Genomic DNA, 24,360 nt, shown 5'->3' with positions numbered 1-24,360 from the left:
AAAATGACATGCCAAGTGTTTTGGGACTTCAAGTGATAAAAAGATGAAATAGAAACACCAAACCGTGAGCCTGATCTGCTAAGTCAGGAATGAGCAGCTCCGTCCTTGGAGGAATTTCTGTGTCTTCAACTCTAATGCATCGTCCGATCACAAAACAATTTAGCTTTATAAAAGGAACGAGGACTGAGGGGTGGAGCAAAGCCTCCGTGACGTCCTGTGACCTTCTGGGACTGACTTGAAGCGCTCATCTCAGCTCCTCGGCAGATAGGTGTGAGCCGGCGACACGTGCAACATTGTGGTGTTCGTTTGACAACATTTATACTAATACCGACTTTTGATACCTACATCTAACATAAGCTTAATATTTTTGGGGGATTTTTTATTTTAACTCCAAGAGGTTGTTTTTTATTTTTAAAATTATACTTTGCAGATCAATTCCCTAAATTAAAAATACATAATTAAGTACGTTGTTTTTTGATTGCAGTTTTTTTTTTTTTTTCCTTTTGTAAACTGCGGGGCTGGGGTGGGTGTGGATTTATTATGTTACTCCATAAAGTTTGTAGTGATGGCCGAAAGAGTCTAATCTCATGTTCATGCAGAACGGAATAGCAAGAATAGAGGTCCATGGTGACCAGTACTGGACGACGGCAAACAAAGTGGAAGAATGGCCAGGAAAAAAAAAAATCTCACATATGACATAAGCCACGTGTCAAGTCATCCAGTCGTTGGCTCACAATGGCCCAAACGTTTCTTCTTAATAAAATGTTGTTACATAAACCACTTGTGGACGCATTCCGACATGAAGACCTGCCTCTCACCATTACGTTTATGTTCGTGTGATATTCGTGGTCAACTGACCTGCTGCTTGATCGCGGCGGGTGCTGTTCATTGCTGTTCATCTTTTAGCCTTTCGTTGTACGTCTCCTGGCACACTGCTGATACCACGACAGCATAATGTGGGCCAGTGAATAAGTGCTTACTGGGTGGTCCTGTTTTCTGGAAGTCATTAACTTGCTGATATTTTATTAAAAATACATGCATTTGGGATGCTTGCAACATACAAATGTGATTTTTGTTTTTTTTGTTTTTTTACTATTGTTACATAAACGACTTCCAGCAAACGCTCTTGTGAGCTAAAATAGGACACACTTCGATGGGATGAAGCATCAATTCAAAAGCTATGATGAAAAGTGTAATCCTGTTTGTGGACTGCCTTCATTTTACAGAGGGGTTTATTTAACAATATTTTAGCAAAAATGCACATATTTTGCACTTTGTGAGCATATGACTTGATATGTGGATTTGTGGCATGGACTCTGCTGGCTATTGCTCTGTGTTGGGCACCATAGAACCCCCCGTTATATCAGAAACTTTGTATTTTCCGTTCAGCATGGAAATGAGGGGAGGTTTTTCTCAGCTGTAATTACATGGGCCAAGCAACCTAAGAATATATATCATTTTTAGGTGGATATATTCACACGCCTTCTTCCTTAGTTTTACTTATCCTGCTAAACCAATGTCAGTACTGCACTTATGATTTTAGTCATTCATGTTGGAGTATGGGGGCAGTAAACGAGCCAGGCTTGACTTTAAATATCCGTTTGTACTGCAAGTGATCCCCACGTTTTTATTCAGACCGCTTTCTCAAATTGTAGCCAAGTAAGGGCGCTTGGGGAACTCCTTCTTTTGGGTTCAGTTGAAAGGACATTTTTTTTTTTATGAGATTTAACAGCCTCATTTTTTTTCCAGCAGCCAAACAATGAGATGCCATCAACGGCACGGGTACCTTGAACCTCCTGGCCCCTAAGTGTCGATCAGAGAATATCTGTTCCAATAAAGTATTTTGGAAAGGGAAAAAGTGAAGGGCTAAGAAGTACTGATGTGCTGCGAGCCACAAAACATTACAATGGAGCTGTCACAGGAAACGTCAGGTGAAGTTTGCACTTAATACACGAGATTGCTACTGCATTTTGGAGAATAAAATATTAACCAGAAAATCAAGGAATTCATAACAGGCCCAGTCACTTGTAATAATGAGCCACAAAAGGCTGAACTTGACTTTTAAGAATCAGATTAATGCAAACTTAATCCACAAGTAAAATTGCCATGAATTATACCAAGCCAGGTGGCACGATGGCAGAGGTGCTTATGTTTAGGCAGAGCATGTGGCCATGGCACAGCACAACAATCATTGCGCTCGGAGCGCCTGTTTGTAAACACGGTCAACCCCGAGAGTCTCTCAGTTTAAGGCGTTAAGACAGTATGCTGCTGTCCTAATATGTCCGATACTTCTTTGGGTTTTGCTACTCTTGAGTTAACTTAAATATTCATGAGAGGGGTGAAGCTTTCAACTAAAACAATGGCATGTGAAGATGTTAAGTCAGTTTTGGAACAAACTGAAAGTGAACCATACGTTGAACTAAGCGATAGTGATGGCAGGGTGATCTGAATTGACACGCGTCTAACACTGTATGACTGAACTGCCATGATACGCCTAGTGACTTCAGTCACAGAACACTGCCGATGGGTGGCAAAATGACATTAATCTCCAAAGCAGCAACTGTCACGGTTAATGTCAGAGGAGTTGTGGAAGTTACTAAGCCTTGTGCTGTGGGAATCGCTCGTATGCATCAGGCACTGAAATTCTAACGTCTCGAGCACAAATAGGAAAAATATTAGAAGTGTGCAAAGAAACACACTTGTACTGTCCTGATTATGACATCAAACTGCACATCGATGACCAGCTCCAAACTTGTCACATGAAGGCCGTGAACTAAATCTCCAGCAGTGGAAACTACACACACTTTTCCTACTGCATCTATGATGATGTTTTGGTATTTACATGTTTATCTTGCACATTTTCCATGTTAAAAATATTCAACATTTTTGTCTTGATTTTTTTGCAAAAGGAAACAATGCAAAGGAGGCTACAGGACTTTCAGGTTCAATTCAAACATTTTCTGAATTACTTTTCTTCTGCAACTGGTGATGGTTCTTGTGGTAGTTTTGAGCACAGGACTGGAGCCAACCCTGCACCCAACCTAACTTGGTGTCTCCAGTTACCCTTAGCCCGGGTTTATACTTCACACGACATGACATCCTCCAGCGGATGCTCCTGCTACGCAAGCGTTTTACTGTTAATACTTGCATGCGTACTTTACGTAAATCTGGAGGAATCCACCAGGTGGCAATGCGAGATATAATCACTGTGAGAACAGGTTCGGCTTTGCTGTGTTGTGAATTGCCTGGAACACCTATTAAATTCCGATGACACCTTACCGCAATCTCTCTGAAAAGGATGTTTAATGATTAATTCCATCAAACCAGGGATGTGTTCATTCCAGCTAGCATTGGGCACGAGACTGAAACAATCCCTGGACAGGGCATCAGTTCATCGCAAGGTGAATACAAGCACTCACATACACTAGCGTCATTTTAGTGTCACCAAATCTGCATATCTTTGGAAGGAAACTGGAGCACACTGTGAAAACCCAGCAGGAAAACAAACAAACTCCAGGCGCGTGGCAGCCATGATGTGTGCGCATACACGTTCTGAGCATGAATTATAAATGAATCTTAATGTATATTTTGGAGATTAAATCATGGCCAGAGGATGCACAAACCAGGGATGCTGGGCCAAGAACTGAAATGAAGTCCCTCAAGGTGCCAACAGCAACATTTTATTTTAAGACTGCCCTTCCTAAACAGGAGTAATATTTGCTGGGGAGGTAATTACAACTAAATCTTCAAGCCTTAGTCAAATCTCTTGTCTCTGCTAACACCAAACTAGTCAACAGATGACTTTAAATCCACAGTCTGCAGTGCTGCATTAAATGAACTGCTACTTCTCACTTTCAGACATGGTCTATCTTGTCAGACATTCATTTAGTTCTACAGTGATGAGCCAAAACATTATGAGAACCTGCCTAATACTGTGGTTGCTCCCGTGTGCTGTCACAGCAGCTCTGAACTGCCAAGTCATGGACTACACATGACCTCTAAAGGTGTCCTTGTGAGATCTGTCAGCAGGGCAACCCAGAAGATTCTCCAACTGCTGGAAGTTGTGACATATGGCCAATGCATCCCACAGATGTTCAGTTGGATTGAGATCTGGAGAACTGCGGCTACAGCAGCACCTTGAACTCTTCATTATGGTCCTCCAACTATTCCCAAAGCCTGCAGAAACATGTCACTTCCATCTGGGAAATACTATTGCCATGAAAGGATATGGTTGGTTTGCACCAATGTTTAGGCAGGTGGAATGCATCAAATTAACACCCACATGGATGCCTGGACTCAAGGTTTCCTGGTAGAACATTATAGTTCTTGACTGTGTCGTTTACCTGGGGAAAAGTTGGTACTAAGATGCACAGACTTACTGAGAAATAGACACAATGCAACAGAAAACAGCATGCCTCCGACCAGGTGCTGCCTTCCATTGGTCCAATGTGCAGTTCTACCCCTCCATGCCCACCGTAGGAGCTTTTGACAGTCGACAAGAGTTTAGAACAAGCACCCTCATGGCACTGCGGCTCTGCAGTCTCCCACACAGCAGCTGTTACATTACTCCTCTAACCGTCATTCGATATCTGCTATTGGTGGCACAGCAGTTCTGTTGGTTCGTATTCGTGCCAGGCAGGATACATTTCCTGACCTTTCACATCTATAAGTCTTGACTGCCCACCCCTCAGTCAGCAGTTTGTGATTTTCCCCTCCTTGGACCACCGCTGGTAAAGAAAACGGCATTAGCTATCTTCTGCATTCAACACACTGCTGGACCAAATCAATCTGACTCCGGATACAAATGCCAACACAGTAGCACAACAAACGGGCCCACTTTGCCAACCAACATGATCGATCACCTCCAATGGAGAGCCATTCTAGGTCTGGAGATGAACGTGTGCCCACATCTTAAAGTAAGTGGAAACTCAAGTCCTCCTCTCCAAGTCGATAGTTGCTCACACAGGTCACTAATCTGTTGACGTCAATCATGGCGGGGCAAAAAAGCAACACATCTTAATGTGAAATTCAATAGACAGGATTACGAAAACTTTGTACATGTGCACGTTTAATAAAATAATAAAGTTTACACTTTGCCTATACATTCTGATATCAGTAACTTTACAGTTCAACATCAATACCTAGCGCAAGAGGCAAGATTTGGTTAGCAGTGCGTTAGTTATTAGGTTGAGAAACATGGTTACAAGAATATAAAAAAGGCCATTTGTAGTAAAAGCCCAGAATGGGTTCTTTCTGTACTTTAAGTTTTAAAAAGATAATCCCTAACTTGTTGAACATGAAGAAGTTCAAATCACCCTGTGAAAAAAAATGGAAAAGTCCTGATTAGCGTAGTCGGCAATGCACTTTACCTCCTGCGCTCCCACTAATCACCTGAGATACAGAACAAGTCGCCATGTCCACAAAAAAGAGCAACTGTCCTCCAGCCTGCTCATCCTGGCATGGGCTATGGAGGAGACACGGCATTGAAGTATGTGCCATTGTAACATATTTTAGGAACTCGGTAATCCCCTCCACCCAATCCCGGATACACCACAATAAGCATAAGGCCGAGTCCACTGAAATAAAACAAAATCTTTGACAGCATTTCATCCATCATGTAACACAACGCATAAAATCAGAAGCCAATCTTGAATGCACCTTCTTTACCACCGAAATGAGGAAACCCCACAATCAAAATGGTGCCAACAATGTGGATTTGGGCAGGGAGTGACAGAGAGGTGGATGTCCTCAGCCTGATGTCAGAGCTCATGGAGCGATCAACCTCAAGACTTCAGCCTTTCACAAACACAATCACACTTTGCTAGAAATGGTTAGGATGCTCGTCACATCCTGATACATAAAAACACCAAAGGTGTCAGCCTTCCCAATGCTTTCCATATGAATAATACGAGCATTAAAGCCGAGCGATGCGCTAAGAGACTGAAAAGAGTCATCCATGCCAACTCTGACAAATCACTAAAAGGTTTTGAAGTCGTTTGCTTTATTTGAAAAATTACTAACAGTTTCCATCACAATTCATTTTCATGATGCTCAACCATTGTGTACAAAATCTGAAAGAAAAGAAAAGGCCTTGATGATCGTGAAAGAGAGCACCTTAGTGATTCAAGTTAAAATATCTTCAAGTACACGTGTGGCCATCTTTTTAATAAGTTCTCATCTAGCACTTCCTTAGCTGGCGCCGCTCTCAGGCACTCTGAAGATCTGCATGTGGGAAGGGCGGCAACACTTCAGGTAAACCAGGACTGGGAAGGCAGTGGACTACACGTCATAAACTCCAGCAAAGCCAGCGAGACGACTGCTGTTTCCGACAAATTCATTAAAAGCCCTCCTTTACGAGATTAGAAACTGGACATTTCCACGTTTTCAGACGGCGGCGGAGGCAGCAGCAGCAGCAGCGGCACTCGATAAAAAGCAGCAACTGTTCTCCTGCCTGAGCGGACTGTTCTTAAAACAGACAGCCAGCTCCTCCTTTCACAGAGACGCTCCCTGCAGAAGAGCCCCCCCCACACTGCAGCCCCCCACAACCCCAACTGCTTGAGGCTTTCAAGTATTTACTTAACTGAGGAAGACGATTTTAAGGCTTCACCGGCAAGTACAAACATTTGAGAGAAGTCCAAAAATGTTCACAAAAATTAAATATAAAAAAGTGTGAAAGATAAAACCTTAAAGAGGACGCCAGGTATCCACAAGGTAGGGTTTCTTTTTCTTTTTTTAAATTGTGCCAGAAACCGCCAGACAGCCAAAAAAAAATGCTTTTGGTGATTCTGGGAAGTTTTGGTGCAGACAAGTGAGTCCCCGATAATAAATCTGCCTCAGTAAACAGGAAGACATCTTGGAACGACCGAAGGAAAGGCATTCAGTACGTCGAGGAGGCTGTGCTCATGGCATCGTCCGCCAAGCGGGTGCTGGCAGGATGAAAACTGGCAAAGTATTTGACATCCTTGTCGTGATCCATCTGGAGTGCTACCAAGGTTTGCTCTAATGACTCCTGATGGGAGTTGGCAGAGTGCAAGAAATAATCTGGAGAAAGAAACAAAACAACAACAACATTAATAATTGGACTGTTGCTGGCAATGACATCGACTGCATGCACTGGAGGCTTGGGGCACTTTGGCTCACTGCTTAGAGAATACAAAGAGTATCCACCTTAATAAAAGCAAATGTGTGTGTGTGTGAGTGAGAGAGAGAGAGAGAGACTGTCCAGTTGTGGTCTCCGTTTCAACAGATGGCGCATCTCAAACGTTAACACTGCTTTACAAAGCTCCTATGAAATGGCATTTGACAGAGACAGGCCCGGTGCTGCACTGCCAACGTTAACTCGCACTTTTCTGCCTCACAGGTCTGGTGAATTGTTCACACTAAACTGGCCCGTGTGTGTTTGAGTTCGCCCTTTGATGGACTGGCACCCTGCTCGGGGTCTGCTCCTGCTTTGTGCCCTGTGCTCCACTCCTCCAGGAGCAGGTTAGAAAATGACAGACATGACCTGGCACTTTGTGCCACCCCAGCCCTGGAGCTCCGCATGGAAGAATATCAGATTTGATTTTTTTTCTGCTTTTTAGTGTTAAAAAAAATAAGCACGTGAATACCAAAGCATTTGTAATGTCAGCAGTTTTCTGGGAGAAGCAGCGCACTTGGGGTGCCAATAGGGCCGCACAGGAGAACATTGGGAGGTTTCACGTTTACCGAGGGTCACTTCAGTTTGTTTTTGTACGGTTGGTTACCTTTAAACAGACCCACTTTAACACATTTAAGGTTCTTCCAAAGGAGTTCTGTGTTTTCCACGCAGAGAGGTGGGTGTTGGCAGCGAGTCACTTCAACTCATAACAACTTTAAACACCGCAGGGATCTGCTGCAGAACAGCATTTCTAAAAAAAGAGAAGGTTATACAGCCGCTGGTGAAGAAAAAGGTGGGCTGGAGAAAACCCCCCTGCATGCATTCAAAGTCCAGAAGACAGACGAGGAGGCTGCCAAAAATGCAGAACCCACCAGGACGCAACATCTTTTTGGAATGTCTACTGGTAACAAAATCTTTTTGGCAAGATGTTCACCAGTGCACCGAGGACAATCAAAAGGTCATAAAGTTACTACGGCTAACCAAGTACTGGGCCTCAGCCAGAGATACCAGTCTGCCATTGATGGAAGAAGTCAATCGCTTTATGGATTGGTTACCCTGTAAAAGCCACAGCGACACGGAGCACTGATGTAAGATCTGCAGGCACGACTGGCACTGGTCTGTATCTCTGACATTATGGTGTACACAGCATGACGTTAAGAAAGTAGAAAACATTGCAGAGCACCAACAAGGCCTTCAGATGCATGGCGGAGAGAGCTTCAAAGGCGTGGGCCTGCTTCTGGTCCGTAGTGCTTTTCAATCTGGACCTCAGAAGAATACAAAGCTTAACGATGATACCTAACAGAGGAGTGGAGAACGACAAAGTAGCTTAAGCAGATCAAATGTTACACTTTAGAATGGCCAAAGGAGTCCTGACCTCCATTCTGATAAAATGCTTGCCGTACACACCTAGAAAAAGAAACGGCTTCAAGTCCTACATCGGCCTCAAAAAGCATCAGCAAGCACCAGTGCCCCATAGACTCCTTTTTAAACCACACACACAGGCATGAAAGTTTCAGAATTGATACAAAAATGCATCACCTTACAAGACAACGTGCCTTACTGGATAAAGAATTACCAGGAGTGTGAAAAGGGCCTGGAAACAGATGTAAAAAAAGTGTGGCTTTCAAGAGCTGTACCTTTGTCTAAAAGACTTTGCCGGAGAGTCTTTGCAAGTAGGATTCGGACATTTGGAACTGGATCAAAGACTAACTGAAGCAGAGGAGGTAGCATGTACTCGGCAAACAGGTCCATAGTTACGCAGTCATCTTCAATCACTAACTAGACAGAAGAAGAAGGGCACAATTAAAAATGAATGAGGCAATACAAGCATTAAAAACCCTGCATCCTAGTGAAGGGCGTCACATAAACACGTTGCTCGTTTCTCTTCCATTTCACTTGAAGCCAAGCACAATAAGAAGTCTGTATGAAGATAGTCAGGTGGACTAAATGGACATTAGATGATGTTAAAGAAAAAAATACAAACCATAAGTATACAGTCAAGGCCAAAATTATCGGCACCCCTGGAACTTTCCCAGAAAATGCACCATTTCTCCCAGAAAGTTGTTGCAATTCCAAATGTTTTGGTATACACGTTTATTTCCTTTATGTGCATTGGAACACCACAAAAAAAGAGAAAAAAAGTCAAATCTGACATCATGTCACACAGAACTTCAAAAATGGGCCAGGCACCCTCAACTTGATATTTGGTTGCACGCCCTTTGGAAAAAATAACTGAAATCAAGCGCTTCCTATAACCATCAACAAGCTTGTTACACCTCTCAACTGGAATTTCTGACCACTCTTCTTTTGTAAACTGCTCAAGGTCTCTCAGATTTGAAGGGCACCTTCACTCAACAGCAATTTTGAGATCTCTCCATAAGTGTTCAATCAGATTTGGTGGTGCTGGCCACTTCAGAACTCTCCAACGCTTTGTCCTCAACCATTTCTGGGTGCTTTTAGAGGCATGTTTGGGGTCATTGTCCTGCTGGAACACCCATGACCTCTGACGCTGACACAGCTTTCTGACACTGGGCCCTGCATTGCGCCCCAATATCTTTTGGTAGTCTTCAGATTTCATGATACCTTGCACAGAGTCAAGGCATCCAGTGCCAGAGGCAGCAAAACATCCCCAAAACATCTTAGAACCTCCACCATGTTTGATTGTAGGTACTGTGTTGTTCTTTTCTTCGTAGGCCTCATTCCGTTTTCTGTAAACAGTAGAATGATGAGCTTTACCAAAAAGCTCTACCTTAGTCTCATCTGTCTACAAGACGTTCGCCCAGAAGGATTTTGGCTTCCTCAAGAACATTTTGGCAAACTCCCCACTGCTGACACAGAAACATAAAAAAGCCAGACTGGTCTTCCTGGCTCTCCTGCCATAGCGTTACATTTCGTTCAGATGTCGACGGATAGTTTGAGCTGACACTGTTGCACCCTGAGTCTGTAGAACAGCTTGAATATGTTTTGAAGTTGATTGAGGCTGTTTATCCACCATTCGGACTATCCTTCGTTGCAGTCTTTTATCAATTTTTCTCTTCTGTCCACCTCCAGGGAGATTAGCTACAGTGCCATGTGTTGTGAACTTCTTGATTATGTTGCGCACACTGGACAAAGGAACATGAAGATCTCTGGAGATGGACTTGTTGCCTTGAGATTGTTGATATTTTTCCACAATTTTTGCTAGCCCCTGTTTCTTGCCACAGGCGAGTTCAAACGAACATCATATGCTTGAAATAAAACGTTTTACCCACAATTTTGAAAAGGTGCCAATAATTTTGTCCGGCCCATTTTTGGAGTTCTGTGCGACAGGATGTCAGATTTGACTTTTTTTCTCTTTTTTTTGTGTTGTTCCAATGCACATAAAGGAAATAAACATGTGTATACCAAAACATTTGGAATTTCAACAATTGTCTGGGAGAAATGGTGCATTTTTTGGGAAAATTCCAGAATCGTACATAATTGTACATAAATACAAGAGATGCAAAAGCAACAGTGACAACCAGTCCAGTGAATTACCCCGTTTTTAGTATACAAAGCCTATAAAAAGCATTCAACAAATTGGAAATGTTCACAATTCATTTTGTCCATGTCACAGAGATCTGTTTTCACGTTCACATTAAAGAGCTTTTTTTTTTTTCCCTCTTGATCAGTCAGTGCGTTTACATGCACTTTAATAACCTATTTATTCAAGGAAATCTAGTTTCTAAAACGCCATGTAAACACTTATTTTGGTTAGAAAAACCAGGATATTTGTCTCTGAGAAACCAGATTAGCACACGCGCATTCCTCTGTGAGCACTCTGGTTATTTGACCATGTAAACTCTTAACTGAATTACGGGTTCTGAAGTCTGGGCATGTCCGTGGCCACGCGTCCAGCAGCCCCAAAGATAAAGGCCATGTCACACTACACGACAGTGACTGTTAGATGTAGTCTATACGCACACAGAGTCTTAGTAAGAGTGGAGTCGGCACCAGCATGCGGCCTTCAATCCACTCGTGTAAAGTGACATGTCCAGCAACTCACTGCCCCTCCTAGTCTGCAACTCACCCGGACAAAATCAAAAAGGTTTGATCGACTTTTTGAGTATCTACTTCCGATTAGACCTGGAGTGCTGCCTCCATGGGACATGCTGGATCACTGAAGACAAAGTCAAGCAACACAAAATGCTGAGCCCGAGCGGCTTAGAACAGAAACATTGAGACTGTAGTAACAAAGTGCATCGACCTTCACAGGCTTGATTTTCAAACGCGTTCACTTTTACTGTTGTTTATCCCTCAACAGTCAGGCTCAAAACCTTTTCATCACCTCTCATTTCAAGAAAATCTACTAAAGTAGGTAACTAAGAATTTTAAACATTCAGTTTTTAAAGCACGTCATGTTGGAGAGTTCTGTGACGTTAAGAGCAATTTAAGAGAATGGAAAATTTCAAATAACAGTAAGAGACATTTGAGTGGTTCATTGACAGTGCAGCACAATGTAATATGGTTGACGGTAGAGGGCACGTAAAGGAAAACAAACGTAATACAAAACAGACATAAATGATGGTTAGCAGTCTTACCTGACAAATGAAAGCAAACGCCTGTCTACCTGACCATTTCGGACAGTGACAGAACTTTTCCACCAACTCAATCAAAAAGTTGGTGGCTAATGTAGAATCTGAAGCAAGTTTTCTAATGATTTCACTAATCTGGGGAGAGAGAGAAAAAAAAATATTTAAAAACACTTTGTTTATTTGAGTCATGTCAGCGGATATGGTAAAAATATATAATCACTCACTTAGGCCACTGTGGATTACAAGACAGATTTTAATTTTTCTTAAATGTAAACGAACTTAGCCCTGATGTTACATTCAAATGGTGCTTGAAATAAATGTAAAAATAGCCAAGAACTACAAATTCTTATAAAAAAGAAAGATGTCCATTAATATTCAGGATGGGTTTGTGTAATATTTTTAGGGGACTTTTTATGGCCTTTGCAGAAAAATCTTTGTAGCATCCTTTGTCACCTGTTTAGTCCATCATTAAATCTTCACTGCTGTAAGAAACATCTGGATTGTGCATTCGCAAAGGCGGCAGACACCTCTTCTTCTAATGACTACAAACCAGTGGCACTTGCATCTCACATTATAAAGACCTTTGAGAGATTGGTCCTGGACCATATGGTAGACCACCTGGACCCAATGCAGTTTGCCTGGTCGGACAAACACTGTAGTGAGTGGAAGACTACAACTTGCTCCACACAGCTTATTCCAAGCAGTCGGGACTGTGATGATTGTGTTATTTGATTTCTGCAGTGCCTTCAATACCATCCAGCCATTAACATCTCGTCATGATTCTGTACTTCAGAGTGTATTGGATAAGGATGATGTGACAGAGTATAGGAGTCAGGTGGAGAAAGAATTGTCTGACACTTAACATCAATAAAACCAAGGAACTGATTATTGATTATTATCCTTAGAAAGATCTGTTCCTTTACACTTCCTTCATATTTTCTATGATTCTGTTATGGCCACTGCAATATTCTATACGGTGGCATCCAGGATAGTAACATCACTTCCAGAGAGGACCACTGAACTAACAAGCTAATTCAAAGGGCAAGTTAACTCATAGGACACACTCTCAAACCGCTGGAGGTAGCAGCGGAGGAGACAATTAAAACACTGCACATCCTTCCTGACAAATAACATTGCGTACTTTCATTCAACAAATTATGTTGCTAAAGATGTTTCAGGAATTGCTATTGGCGCTCCTTTATACCTGGCCCAACATGTCCATTTTTTTTATTTTATTTTATTGAAATCACACAACATTCCATACAAATTGATCAATTTTACAAGAATAGGACTGAAAACAAATCAACCCCCACCCCTGAGAAAGTGCGCAACAACATGCCCTTTATAACACCTCACTGCAACTGTAGCTGCCAAGTCAGCCATTTTCTTTCTTTTTAGTCATTCTGGTACATATTTGAGAGAAAGTCGTTGTTTGCCATACTATAATATCATCATATATTTATTGAACTTCTATAAAAAGCCAAATTCCACTTTAGGGACCAAAAAATGTTCAATATATCTATCGGACAGTGATATCCATAATGAGTCACATGATGAATCAAACGTTATTTGCAGGGCTGGTGGAGTATGGCAGGGAAGGTCCCTCATTCCCCGATTGTTGAAGTTTTTTAGAATGTGATTACTGTATGAGCCCGCAGTCCATCTTTACTCTACTGCTGTTAATTAGATATACAGTACCACATACTGTATATTCCTCTTCATGTCATAATCTAGTAATCCAGTACTACAGTCTTCTGAAATGTTCTCACACATACTTTAGTTCAACAAGAACTCATTTTACAGACCTAGCTGCAATGTACTGTATGCACTCGAGTGAAGAATGGTAATAATTAAGTACCTGTGCAGTATAGTTGGTGTACAGTAGCTATTGATAAGCATAATGAGAAGAAGCTAGTATTGTGCAAGTCTAGAAAAGCCATTTGGGTGAAACACTAAATGATAATATATTCTAGTGAATAGACTACAACAACCGCAACATCCTGTGCTTTTTAAATATTTAAATAACTGTTTATTTCCATAAAATGTGACAAAAACAACAGTCACCAAGATAAATCATAACCAATCTTACCAATTTATAAGAGATCCATCGGACTGAAGAAATTCTATCTGTACACAGGCTGAATGCTAAAGGTCTCAAGTACTCATATACATCCTTGCCACTGTAAAGCTCTAGTAGTAAAATTAATTGCCTGCAAACAAATAACACATTAAGAAATCACTAAAAGCACACGGCTGAAAATGAAACTTCACATATAATCTTTGAAATGAACACCTTTAACTCTCTAAGTAAAATACAGTAAATAGACAGTAATATGAAAATTTTAAAAACAAATGCTTATTCCAATACTGAGCTTCTGTATTTCTCACTGAAAGAATAACCAAGACGTGCTGGGTGTTGATGGAAGATGGAAAAATGAGAAACATGAAGAGTCAGAAATCACTTAAGTGTTAACTAGTAAAGACTGAAGAAAGAAACCCTATAAAAAAAAAAAAAAATAGTGTACAATTCACCTATTTTGTCCTTTCCAAGCTATTGCCTGTGAATTAACAATAATTATGTTTTTTAGACAGGAATCGGCCCTTGCATCATGATTGGATTTTTAATGTGTATATGTCTGCTGTGCTTTCTATATCAAAAACAACTAAAGCATTCATTTCTATAGTGCATTCTCATACACACAATGTAGCCCAAAGTGACTTTACAAGATGTCAAAGAAATAAGAAAAGAAAAATTTAATTAGGCAAGCATAATAATGTAAGTAACAAAAAAAATGTATATTCTGTGTTCTTAGTTATTGTTTCCATTATATTTCACTGGGGCGTGGTTGCTGCACTGCCACATAATGCAGTCAAACTTTCAATGTACAAGTGCACTTGGGTCCCAGTTTGAGGAGGCCCATCACGGTAGGCGAGTGGAACATCTCATCTCTCCAGCATGATGATCATCTTCCTCCGCTATCAGAGGAGCTTTGTAAATTCTGTATTTCAGTGGCAGCACTCTCTGAGGTGTGCAGACCTGGGACTGCCCAGACCTGTGTTGGTGGGTACACCTTTTATTGGTCAGGTTACTCGGATGGCGGTCATACTGAAGGAGTAGCCGTTGCTGTTGCAGATAAGCTCTTCCCAATGGGGTCTGATGTCACTCCTTTCAAGAGTGTTATTTGTGAGACTCTCTAGGTGCCTTGTCTGTTGTCTCAGTGCATGGTCTGAAAGTGGTGAGTGATGTCTTGGAGACGGAAGCATTTTATTTGCAACTTCACTCAGTGGTTGATGCGTGCCCACAAGGTGACACTCCTTTGGTCATTGGTGACTTCAGTGCGACCACTGGCACTGACAGGACTAAATATGTGGATTGTGTTGGATCCCATGGGTAGGCGACTATAGTGAAAGTGCCTCTATGTTCCTTGAATCTGAAAAAGGTCAGGGGCTGTGGATCACTGGATCCTGGTGCCAGTGCCCTGAGCCACATCGTTGGACTTGGTACTCCAGTACTGGTGGTGGAGTGAAAGAGATCGATCACATCCTTGTTGGCAGATGCTAGAGGCTCAGTTTGTGAATTCTGACCACAGATTTGTTGGTACTCTGAAGATCCAGCTTAGGTTCACAAGGCTACCACCTACAAGGAAGAATGAGGCTGGACCTGACCAGGCTCCAAGACCAGGCTATTTCTAATGAGTCTACATGCAGCTTGTGTGAGGAACTTGCAGACTTGGGTGCGACTGCTGATACTAATGTGACGTGGGAGACCTTCTGTGACAAGACCCTGAAGGTTGCTGTGGGATGTGTTGGTGTTACTGGTATTCCCAGAAGGAGGTTTTTCATCTTGTAGTGCATCCTAGATATCATCAATAGAAGTCCCAGCACACATTGTGATGGCAACTTCGGTCTGTAACGGGAACTGAGAAGGATGACTGTGAGGTCTCTGAGAGCAGATAAGGAGGCGTTTCTTAGAGGAATCTGTGAACAAGTGACATACTATATGTGGTCTAGTGACCCATGCCCTGTTTACTGAGGAATCGAAGTATTACACACATCTGAATCTGTCCTCGGAGAGTCACAGTCAGGGTGGGTGATGGAACAGTCCTTAAGGATGACACTGTAATTGTGACCCACAGAGCTAGCTACTTTGAGCAGCTGTTTAAAGCTGATCTTCCGGCGAGGATGTTGGACATTTCTGGGTTCATGGTTCTTGAGACTGAACCTCCAAATCAGCTGTGAACCACCCAATCTCACTGAGACTGCACAGGCAGGTGGTGAACCAACTGAGAAGAAATGAAGACAACAAGGATCTGGGGTGAACTTCTCCAGGCTAGTGGTAAGGCTGTCCTCCTTGCATTGCAAACAATCTTTGCTTCCATTTGGGAAACGGGCATCATCCCAACTGACTGGAAAACAGGACTTGCCATCCCTATCTGGAAAGGGAAGGATGATCGCCTGGATTGTGATCTGTGATCACTTGTTCACCTACTAGCGATCATAACAGTCTGTTTTTATGCCTAAGAAATGTACCATCGACCACACCCTGACACTAAGGGTTCTCATGGAGCACTAATGTGAATATCGGCAAAGTTTTATTGATTTTCGTAAAGCGTTCGACTCCCCTGTGAGATATCCTGAGACTTTGCAGGATCCAGTAGAAGTTGCTGGATATCATGGCTGGCCTGTACACCAGTACTGTGCAGAGTAGAGGCAGAATCTCTGATTTTCCCCAGTTGATTCTCAGGTTCATCAGGGGAATGTGGAAAATTTATTGGTGAAGAAAGATTCACTGATCTTGACTTTGCCGATGATGCTCTAATCTTCTTAGAGAAAAGGAAGGCTCTGATCAGGGCTTTTGAGAGACTGAGCAAGGAGTCTGACTGTCTGGGTTTGCGAGTGTCCTGGACAAAAAACAAGATGCAGGCCTTTAATGACCTCTTGGGCACAGACATTAGCAGTGTGCAAGTCTGTGGAGAGAATGTCAACTTTGTCGAAAGGTTTACTTACCTCGGCAGTGACATTTATGTGTCTGCTGTATCCTCCTATGAAGTCAGGAGATGGACTAGGAGAGCATGGGGTCGTCATAAGGTCACTGGAAAGGGGTGTGTGGGGATCCCGATAATTCTGCAAAAGGTCCAAGTCTGGTGCTGAGTCCTGGTGCTTCCTGACTCAGTACTGTATCTCTTCAAAGAATCCTTGGGTACTGCTGGCTTGACTTTGTGTTAAATCAGTGATTGCTCATGGAGTTCCAAACAAGGCATATTACTGCATTGTGAGGAAGCGTCAGTTACGGCACTACAGCCATGTGGTTCGATTCCCCGAGGGTGATTCAGCTCGCATGATCATCATTATTGAGGACCCGAGCAGCTAGACCAGGCCAAGGAGACTCCCATGTAAAACCTGGCTGTGGCAGAGAGAAGGTCATTTCTTGGGGGTGGAACTGGAGTGCAAATCTGCCTGTGGGGTTACCAACCAGGATCCCAAGCCGTTTCATTGTGTGGTGGGTGCAGCAATGCATTGTACCAGAGCATGCTCCCCAACCTGACATGACAAGTGCCTTTATGTTTGTTTTTTCCTCCTGATGCAAGGACAGTTGGAGCAATTGCCATTAGTGAATGAAAGGTCAATAGGAAGTGAATGTTTACAAGTTTGTCATCAACACAGATTTCCTGCAGAAGGGAAGCCTTCTAAAAAGGTCATAAGAAGCACAAGAAAAACAAAAACTAAAAAACGAGTCACCCAATTTTTGTGAGTGAAGAAAACCTGCAAGTGTGCAGAGCTGCAAATATCCAGGGACAACAAAACTGGAGGATTATGAGCTGGGGGTTCACTGGACAGGGGGTCATCTTAAGCAGCAAGTATAGAAGTACACTGGAGTAGTTATAGCAACTGAAGGTAGGATCGGGGGTCATGCTAAGCAGAAGTGAATAGGAGCTTCCCAGAATCAAACACTGTGAGACTAATTCAGTTTAATTTGTCGGGGATAGAGTCAACTTTATCTTTTCTACGTGGTTTGTTTTCCTGTAATACTTTCCATTTATAACTGAAGTTACATTTAAACTGGACTTTTCTGTTTTGATCTAGGATTGTCTTATTTGTATATTATATGTGTATGTATTTTTTTAGATCATTAGGAAATATAGTAAAATTGGGAGTGTTAAGTTTTGTGGGATGAGTTTTGGGAATTGTTGAAAGTGTATGGTATGTATTTTCTGTCATCTGTTCCAGAATACATTTTTAACTGCTCACATGCTAATCAGAGTTTCTTTCCTCATTTTCCGTGCTGACAGTGCTGTAGGTGGATTTTGTTAAGGGATAGGAAGAGCTTGGGACAAAATAAAGTTGTTGTGTTGGCTGCCTTTTCAGACTTCATTCCGTCTTAGGCTGAACCTTGATTGATGGCATTTGTTACATTTCGATGGTCTTTCACTAGGATGTAATACTTAATTCTTGAGTACAGTATTTAAGGAGTATGTAACAGCTCACACCAGTATCTGTGTTAAACCAGGTACTGTTACAAATTAATTTATTGTATTAAAAGACATGACCAACATCTTAATATATTTTCCTTGCTATTCTGGCATTACTCTTTTAATATCCTCATAGAATATTCTGGCACCTTAAAGGTAGCAAACCAAAAAGACTTTTTTTTCCTACTACAAGTTCTTCAGACACTTTGTGTTATTTTATTCAGTGAAGTAAAATGTGGTCTGTAAACAAATCTGTAAAGTCTGTTGGTTTTACTTGTATTTTGACTACATAATTAGAGGAGAAAGCAGAAATGTTAAATAAACATTTTCTTATTTGAGTAAGTGTAAAACATTCAAAGGCATTGCTGTAATCATATGAATTACAAAGATCTAATTTTGCTTTGATTAGTAAGTCAAACATTTCAAAATAAGCAGAACAATAGTTTCATCATGAAGGATGCATTCAGGCAAACAATTCATAATAGGCTTAACCTTACATACATTTTCTACAAGATTTAATAATAAAAAAATACAGTAAAGTTAAATAGGTGGACAACAAGATTAGATGGTCTTCGGTACAAAAAAAAAAAAAAGTTCTATCATTGCAGAAAAGAACCAAAAATGTAAACATTTGTCATTCCATTATTTGTATGTTTGGCTACAAAGAAATCAAACTTGACTAAAGGATACTTACTCTGCCAGTTCAGCTCTGAAACGCCAGTTTCTGCTATTATCAGTGATCAGGAATTCCTGCAGCTGGCATAAATATTCTCTCCTCATCTCCTCATGAAGCAGCTGGACACAACACAGAGCAGGCTTGTTTTAACCTTACACAAAAAAAGCTTTAGAGCATTTCAGGCTGATTACTCCTCAAGAAAGCTAATAAAGTGCAAGGTGACGCCATTACATTGGAGTTGGAACCCAAATGGATTGAAAGTCAGAAAAGACTTATCCACAAAAGATCTAAATATTCAACCCTTAATATTACTATACATTACATATACTGTATTGCAGTCAATACTCCAAAATGTAGTTACTGTTTAGCAGTTTTAACAATATCTCCATATCATATTTCAAACAGTGTATAGAGTGGCATGCATGGCACACTCATTATGATTTTTATTTTAACAAATGATGTTGGTATCACAGACAAATACTGTACATCACTGATAATGAACACACTAAACATAAATTGTGATCCATAATATTTAACTAAAACAATTAACAGTATTTTTAAAAACAAATATTTTTCCATTGAAAGTATTTTCACTCACATGTTTGTTACAGAAATTTAACTCAATTTACTAAATAAGTAAAAGAATATAGAATGCATATATTTTACCTAAAGCCCAACCTCCTCTTCCTGTTGTACTGTATAGTGTCACACACATGCGCTTGGGGAACAGCTTAAGGGCTTAGTTGTAATATTCTGCTGAGACACAAGGTGGTACTGACTAATAACAATCTAGATGGAATTCTGATATCCTGATAAAGTGCATGGTGTCAGAGGGAAAAGCCCAGTTGGAAGACTCTTCATTTCGGTCTGGAGCACCCCGACACACAAACAGGACGACAAACATCCTGTGCGCATGGTAACCATGGACTGAACAGCTATATTACAGACCTCAGCCCATAAGTTGAAGTCCTTAAATTGTCAATGGGGTTTAACATGCACTGTTCAATGCAGTTTGCAGCAGCAGGGACTTCTTGCTTGCTGCCCATTGCTTTACAAACCCTTCACCCTTAAACAATAGCCAACTGCAATTATGCCAAGAACACCATCAATGGCAAGATGGCTGGCATAACATTGTGCTTGGTTTTCGGATAAGTCCCAGTTCAATTTACTGCACCTTGATAGAATGATCCACGCATGAAGGCATCATGACATAAGGCTCCTTAAGACATGAATTTCACAGCACCATAAGGGGCCAGCAATACTGTACATGTAATGGAGTGAGGTGCTGTTGGCCGCTCCCTGGTCCTCATATTTGTCACCGAGTAAATCAGGTACATGGTTGAACAACAACTGGCATATTAGAGACTACCATCAGTTAATATGGAAGTGCCTTAGGCATGTATAGAGGATGCATAATGTGCCAGTCCACCAATACAAATCCGGAGTCTCTTCATGTCCATACTAGGATGTGCACAAATTCTCATCTGCGCCTGTGATGAATATTCCAAACTACAATTATTGTGGGTTCTGTGTGCGAGATTGAGAGGCTTCTATTTATGTATGCCATGTATCATAAATAATCTGCCATATAAATATCACTTTGATAACTCATTTTTGTCTTGGTGTTGCAATTTTAATGACCAGCAGTGTAGATATTTTATAGCAAAAATCCCTGAGGACGGCTGCGTTGGCAACAGGCTAAACAGCATATACTAGACAACAAACATAGTACTGTTATAATATTTAAGAGTAACTAAGGACTTCTGCACTTCTCTGCTACTGCTGAAAAGTCAAGCTGAATACCTTTGCTGAAGCAGTGTTTTTGGGTAAAGGCACATATATATACGTATTGCAACAGATTAGCCAAAAATGGAAATCAAATAAGGCAACAACCAGGATCTGCTGAAATGTTTAGTGGTTACTAAACCATTTCCAAGACTCTAGGACTCTACCACCCTACAGTAAGGGCTACTATGTTCAAATAGAGAAAATTCAAACAGTAGGGAATCTTCTAAGGAAACGCTTGCCTACCAAAATTATCCCAAGGGCACACAGTGTCGACTCATTTAATAAGTTACAGAGGATTGTAGAAAAACATTCAAATAACTGCAAATCTCTCTAACTTCAAGTATGTGTTCCATGACTCCATGATAAGAAAGACACGGAGTAAAAATGGAATTAAGGAGCAAGTAGCTAACCAGGTGAAATATTGGTACTCATCCCCATCTCTCACTTGCACCTAAACACCTGGATTATTCCCCAAGTCCTTTGAAATAATGTTTAACTTTCGACTTTGTTCTTTGAAAACAAATTATTTAAAAACAATATTGTGTGTTCACTCAGGTTCCCTTTCTTTAACATTGCATTTGGCCTAAAGGTATGAAGCAAATCACTGCATAAAAGATGCAAAAAACAGAGGATGTTAGGAATAGGGCAAATACTATTTCATAGCACTACATTCATCTATTCGCTCTCTTAAAATGTAAACAAAACATACTGTTTTTTTCTCAAGGGGGCAAAGCCCCCTAGTACCTCAAAAAAATTAAATGACATTGTTGTAATTAATGGCACATTTTTTTGTTCAGATGAAGTAGATGAAAAAATGTGGAATAACTCGTCGTAGCACAGCTCTTTCCAAATGTTCACTGATCTGTTCAACTCATTCAGAATTTGGCATTCCCTTGATATATTCTGCCCACTGGTATGCTCATACTATTATAAAGGAACAACGGAATACAAAAAAAACAATTTTGGATACAACATATTTTTGATGATCTGCGAGTGTAGTAGTTTGATCAAAATATTTGGGATGCTAATCGAAGGAGCAAATCAAGACAGCAAAATTTCCTTACTGATGAAAGAATCATTGGAGAAAAAGCAGCTCAGTTTTCCCTTGCAACACTGCAAGTCCTTAAAGAAATGGCTTACAAGACAAGAGAGTTAAAATGAAATACATTTTGAATGGATTAACAATGGCTGTGAGGCCCAACTTAAATCAGGTACTGTATGTTTCACTTAATTTTAACTTTAGTACTACAGGCTTCACCTGTATCATGGAGCCTGAGTAATTATTGGAATGCAAAGACATAACTACCATTAACCTAAATGACAACTATTTAAGTGTATCCTGGCCCCAAAAATGACCCAGCGTTTTGCTCAAACACCACTGGCATAAATGAAAATTGACAGAATTGTTTTAACAACATTAGTGAACAAAACAAACCCTAAAATGTAGCACTGCAAAGCTGCTTACCCTCACTTTACCCCTTTAAGATTCACATTCAAAGAAATAGTCTTTCGATCTTTCAGGGGCTCTTCTGACCATTTAGCTCTTTTAGAGCTATGATTATCTGAATAATATAAGACAGGTGAGCAACAAACATGACAAACTGAGTGAACTATAGGTTATGAATGCAAAAGTACACCTTGTTGCACCACATAGATCCTGCGTCACCTCATTTGGCAGACTGTTATAATGAACACTGCATCAGCTATGAGAATGACTAAGACTCATCAACCACATCTAGTTACACACCAAGTACCCAGCCACACTCAGTTCCATAGGCTACAGTGAGGTGTAATTGGAATGACTATACTACACTAGGTGTTAGCGTTAGCTGCATGTGTTGCAAAATTAAATTATAAAAACCTTCATTGCATACTTCAATTTTCACAAAGAAGCAGAGAGAGAGAGAGAGATACAGTGCTCAGCATAAATGAGTACACCCCACTACATTTGTCAGAAAACCTTTAGTTTCCTTTCCGTATCAACATTTTCTATGAGATACTGTACTACAAAATACTCCAACAAATGTGGGCCATTGATTGCAAACACGATTTGTTAATTTGCACACACAAAAAAGTGATTTTCTTAACAAATTCATTCAAGCCCATGTTGCAAAAATGAGTACACCCCAAATATAGTCTTAGGAGAAAAGCCACACTTAAGACTACAAAATTCTAATTAACAGGCATTCAACCACAGGCGAGTCTAATGATTCATTTAAGAGGTGTCAATAAAAGGGCATTACTTAACAAAGAAAAGACCTTCCCATTTCATGCTGTCAGCAATGGCTCCACATGGAAGAGAAATGTCAAAAAATCTGAGAAAGGAAATCTTATTTTACACAAGAAAGGTGAGGGTTACAAGAAGATCAGCAAAGCTTTACATATCAGTCAAAATACTGTAGCAAAAATTTAAGAAAGATGGAAGTGCAACCATCTTACAGAGACGTCCAGGCTGTCCACGGAAGTTAACATCCTGACAGGAGCATCTTCTGATGAGAAGGGTTGAAGAAAGTCGCCATGCAAATTCACTGCAGTTAGCTAAAGCAGAAGAAAGCCAAACTGGAGTGACCGTTTCCCGTAACACCATACGGCGCACACTGCAGAGGAATGGCATGCATGGGTGTCATCCACGAAGGAAGCCTCTCCTAAAGCCCATACACAAAAAAGCACGCCTAGAATTTGCTAGGGCCCATGCTGAAAAAGATGAAGACTACTGGGACTCTATACTCTGGAGTGATGAGACAAAGATCACTGTTTTTGGAACTAATGGTTTCAAAACTGTATGGCGTCGTAAAGGTGAGGATTTCAAAGAAAAATGATTGATCGATCGATCGAGAGAGAGATGTAGATGATATAGATAAATATGTAATTCTGGAACACATGCTCATGCCTCTGTGCTTATGCAAAAGTTACTGGAAAAAGCAGTTGAAAGCTATTTGACTGTATATATGAAGTGTTATTAGTTGACCTGATTGGTGAAAAATTAAATAGTAAGTGGAGTCAATGAGAGAATTTTGCTCTGTTTTTACACCAATTTAATAAAATACTCAGCAGCAACAGTACATATTGTCTCCTAGTAATTACAACAATGGATTTCTTTCAAGCATACACACACTTTAGCTGTCTGATCAATCATTTTTTTGTCTTAATTTCCCTTTTTGTTTCATTTGACATAAAGGGGGGGAAAAAGTCACAAAAGCAGTTCCTGAAGAGCTAGAGGTCTCAGTATAAAACTCTTAAATAACTGATCCATGACAAAACACTGAGAAATAGATTCAAAGAACATACATCTTGCTGACGCTCAAACTGACTACAAGCTTTCAATAGCAACTCGCATCATTTCAGTACTTGCTTCACAATTTGTGAATATGCTAAAACTGTGGATATGAACACTGCAACTAGTTCACCAGAAACACCTATAACATTTGTTCAAAGCTGTATTTACTTTTTAAAGAAAAAATGTATTAGTCTTATTTTAACATGAGCTTGTATGCCGAGAAGAATGCTCTGTGCAGACATGATGCCAGTCTATTTATAGCAAAATTGAGAAATACATTAAAAAAACGAAAATATTCCCCTCAGAAACCACTGTCCAGTTTTCTGTATTAATATAGACACATTCAAGCATCCCAACTCTATACCTTATATTACTGAATGCCATAGCATTTCAGAATAAACAAATGAAAGAGAAACCCCTCTATCTCTGACCACAAAAATCACTGTTTTGTTGATTTGACA

The 24,360-nt window shown here is 40.7% G+C and overlaps 1 protein-coding gene across 5 annotated transcripts in view; it reads right to left on the bottom strand.

Annotated features, from left to right (window-relative positions):
- Window positions 1-5,047: 5,047 nt before the first annotated feature.
- ppp4r1 (protein phosphatase 4, regulatory subunit 1) overlaps window positions 5,048-24,360 on the bottom strand; it is a 96,734-nt gene continuing 77,421 nt past the window's right edge. For all 5 annotated transcript variants that reach the window (XM_039754770.1, XM_039754772.1, XM_039754768.1 and 2 more), the window contains 5 exons: window positions 18,853-18,953; window positions 13,778-13,898; window positions 11,695-11,823; window positions 8,773-8,914; window positions 5,048-7,041 (listed from right to left, as the gene is read on the bottom strand). In XM_039754770.1, the coding sequence (XP_039610704.1) occupies window positions 6,878-7,041; window positions 8,773-8,914; window positions 11,695-11,823; window positions 13,778-13,898; window positions 18,853-18,953 (657 nt within the window). In that variant the 3' untranslated portion in view covers window positions 5,048-6,877. The remainder of the gene's footprint in view (window positions 7,042-8,772; window positions 8,915-11,694; window positions 11,824-13,777; window positions 13,899-18,852; window positions 18,954-24,360) is intronic.

Source organism: Polypterus senegalus, chromosome 5, assembly GCF_016835505.1.
Source record: "Polypterus senegalus isolate Bchr_013 chromosome 5, ASM1683550v1, whole genome shotgun sequence".
Taxonomy (NCBI): domain Eukaryota; kingdom Metazoa; phylum Chordata; class Cladistia; order Polypteriformes; family Polypteridae; genus Polypterus; species Polypterus senegalus.
The sequence above is the reverse complement of the archived record's forward strand: the minus strand, read 5'-3'. Positions and strand labels throughout refer to the sequence as shown.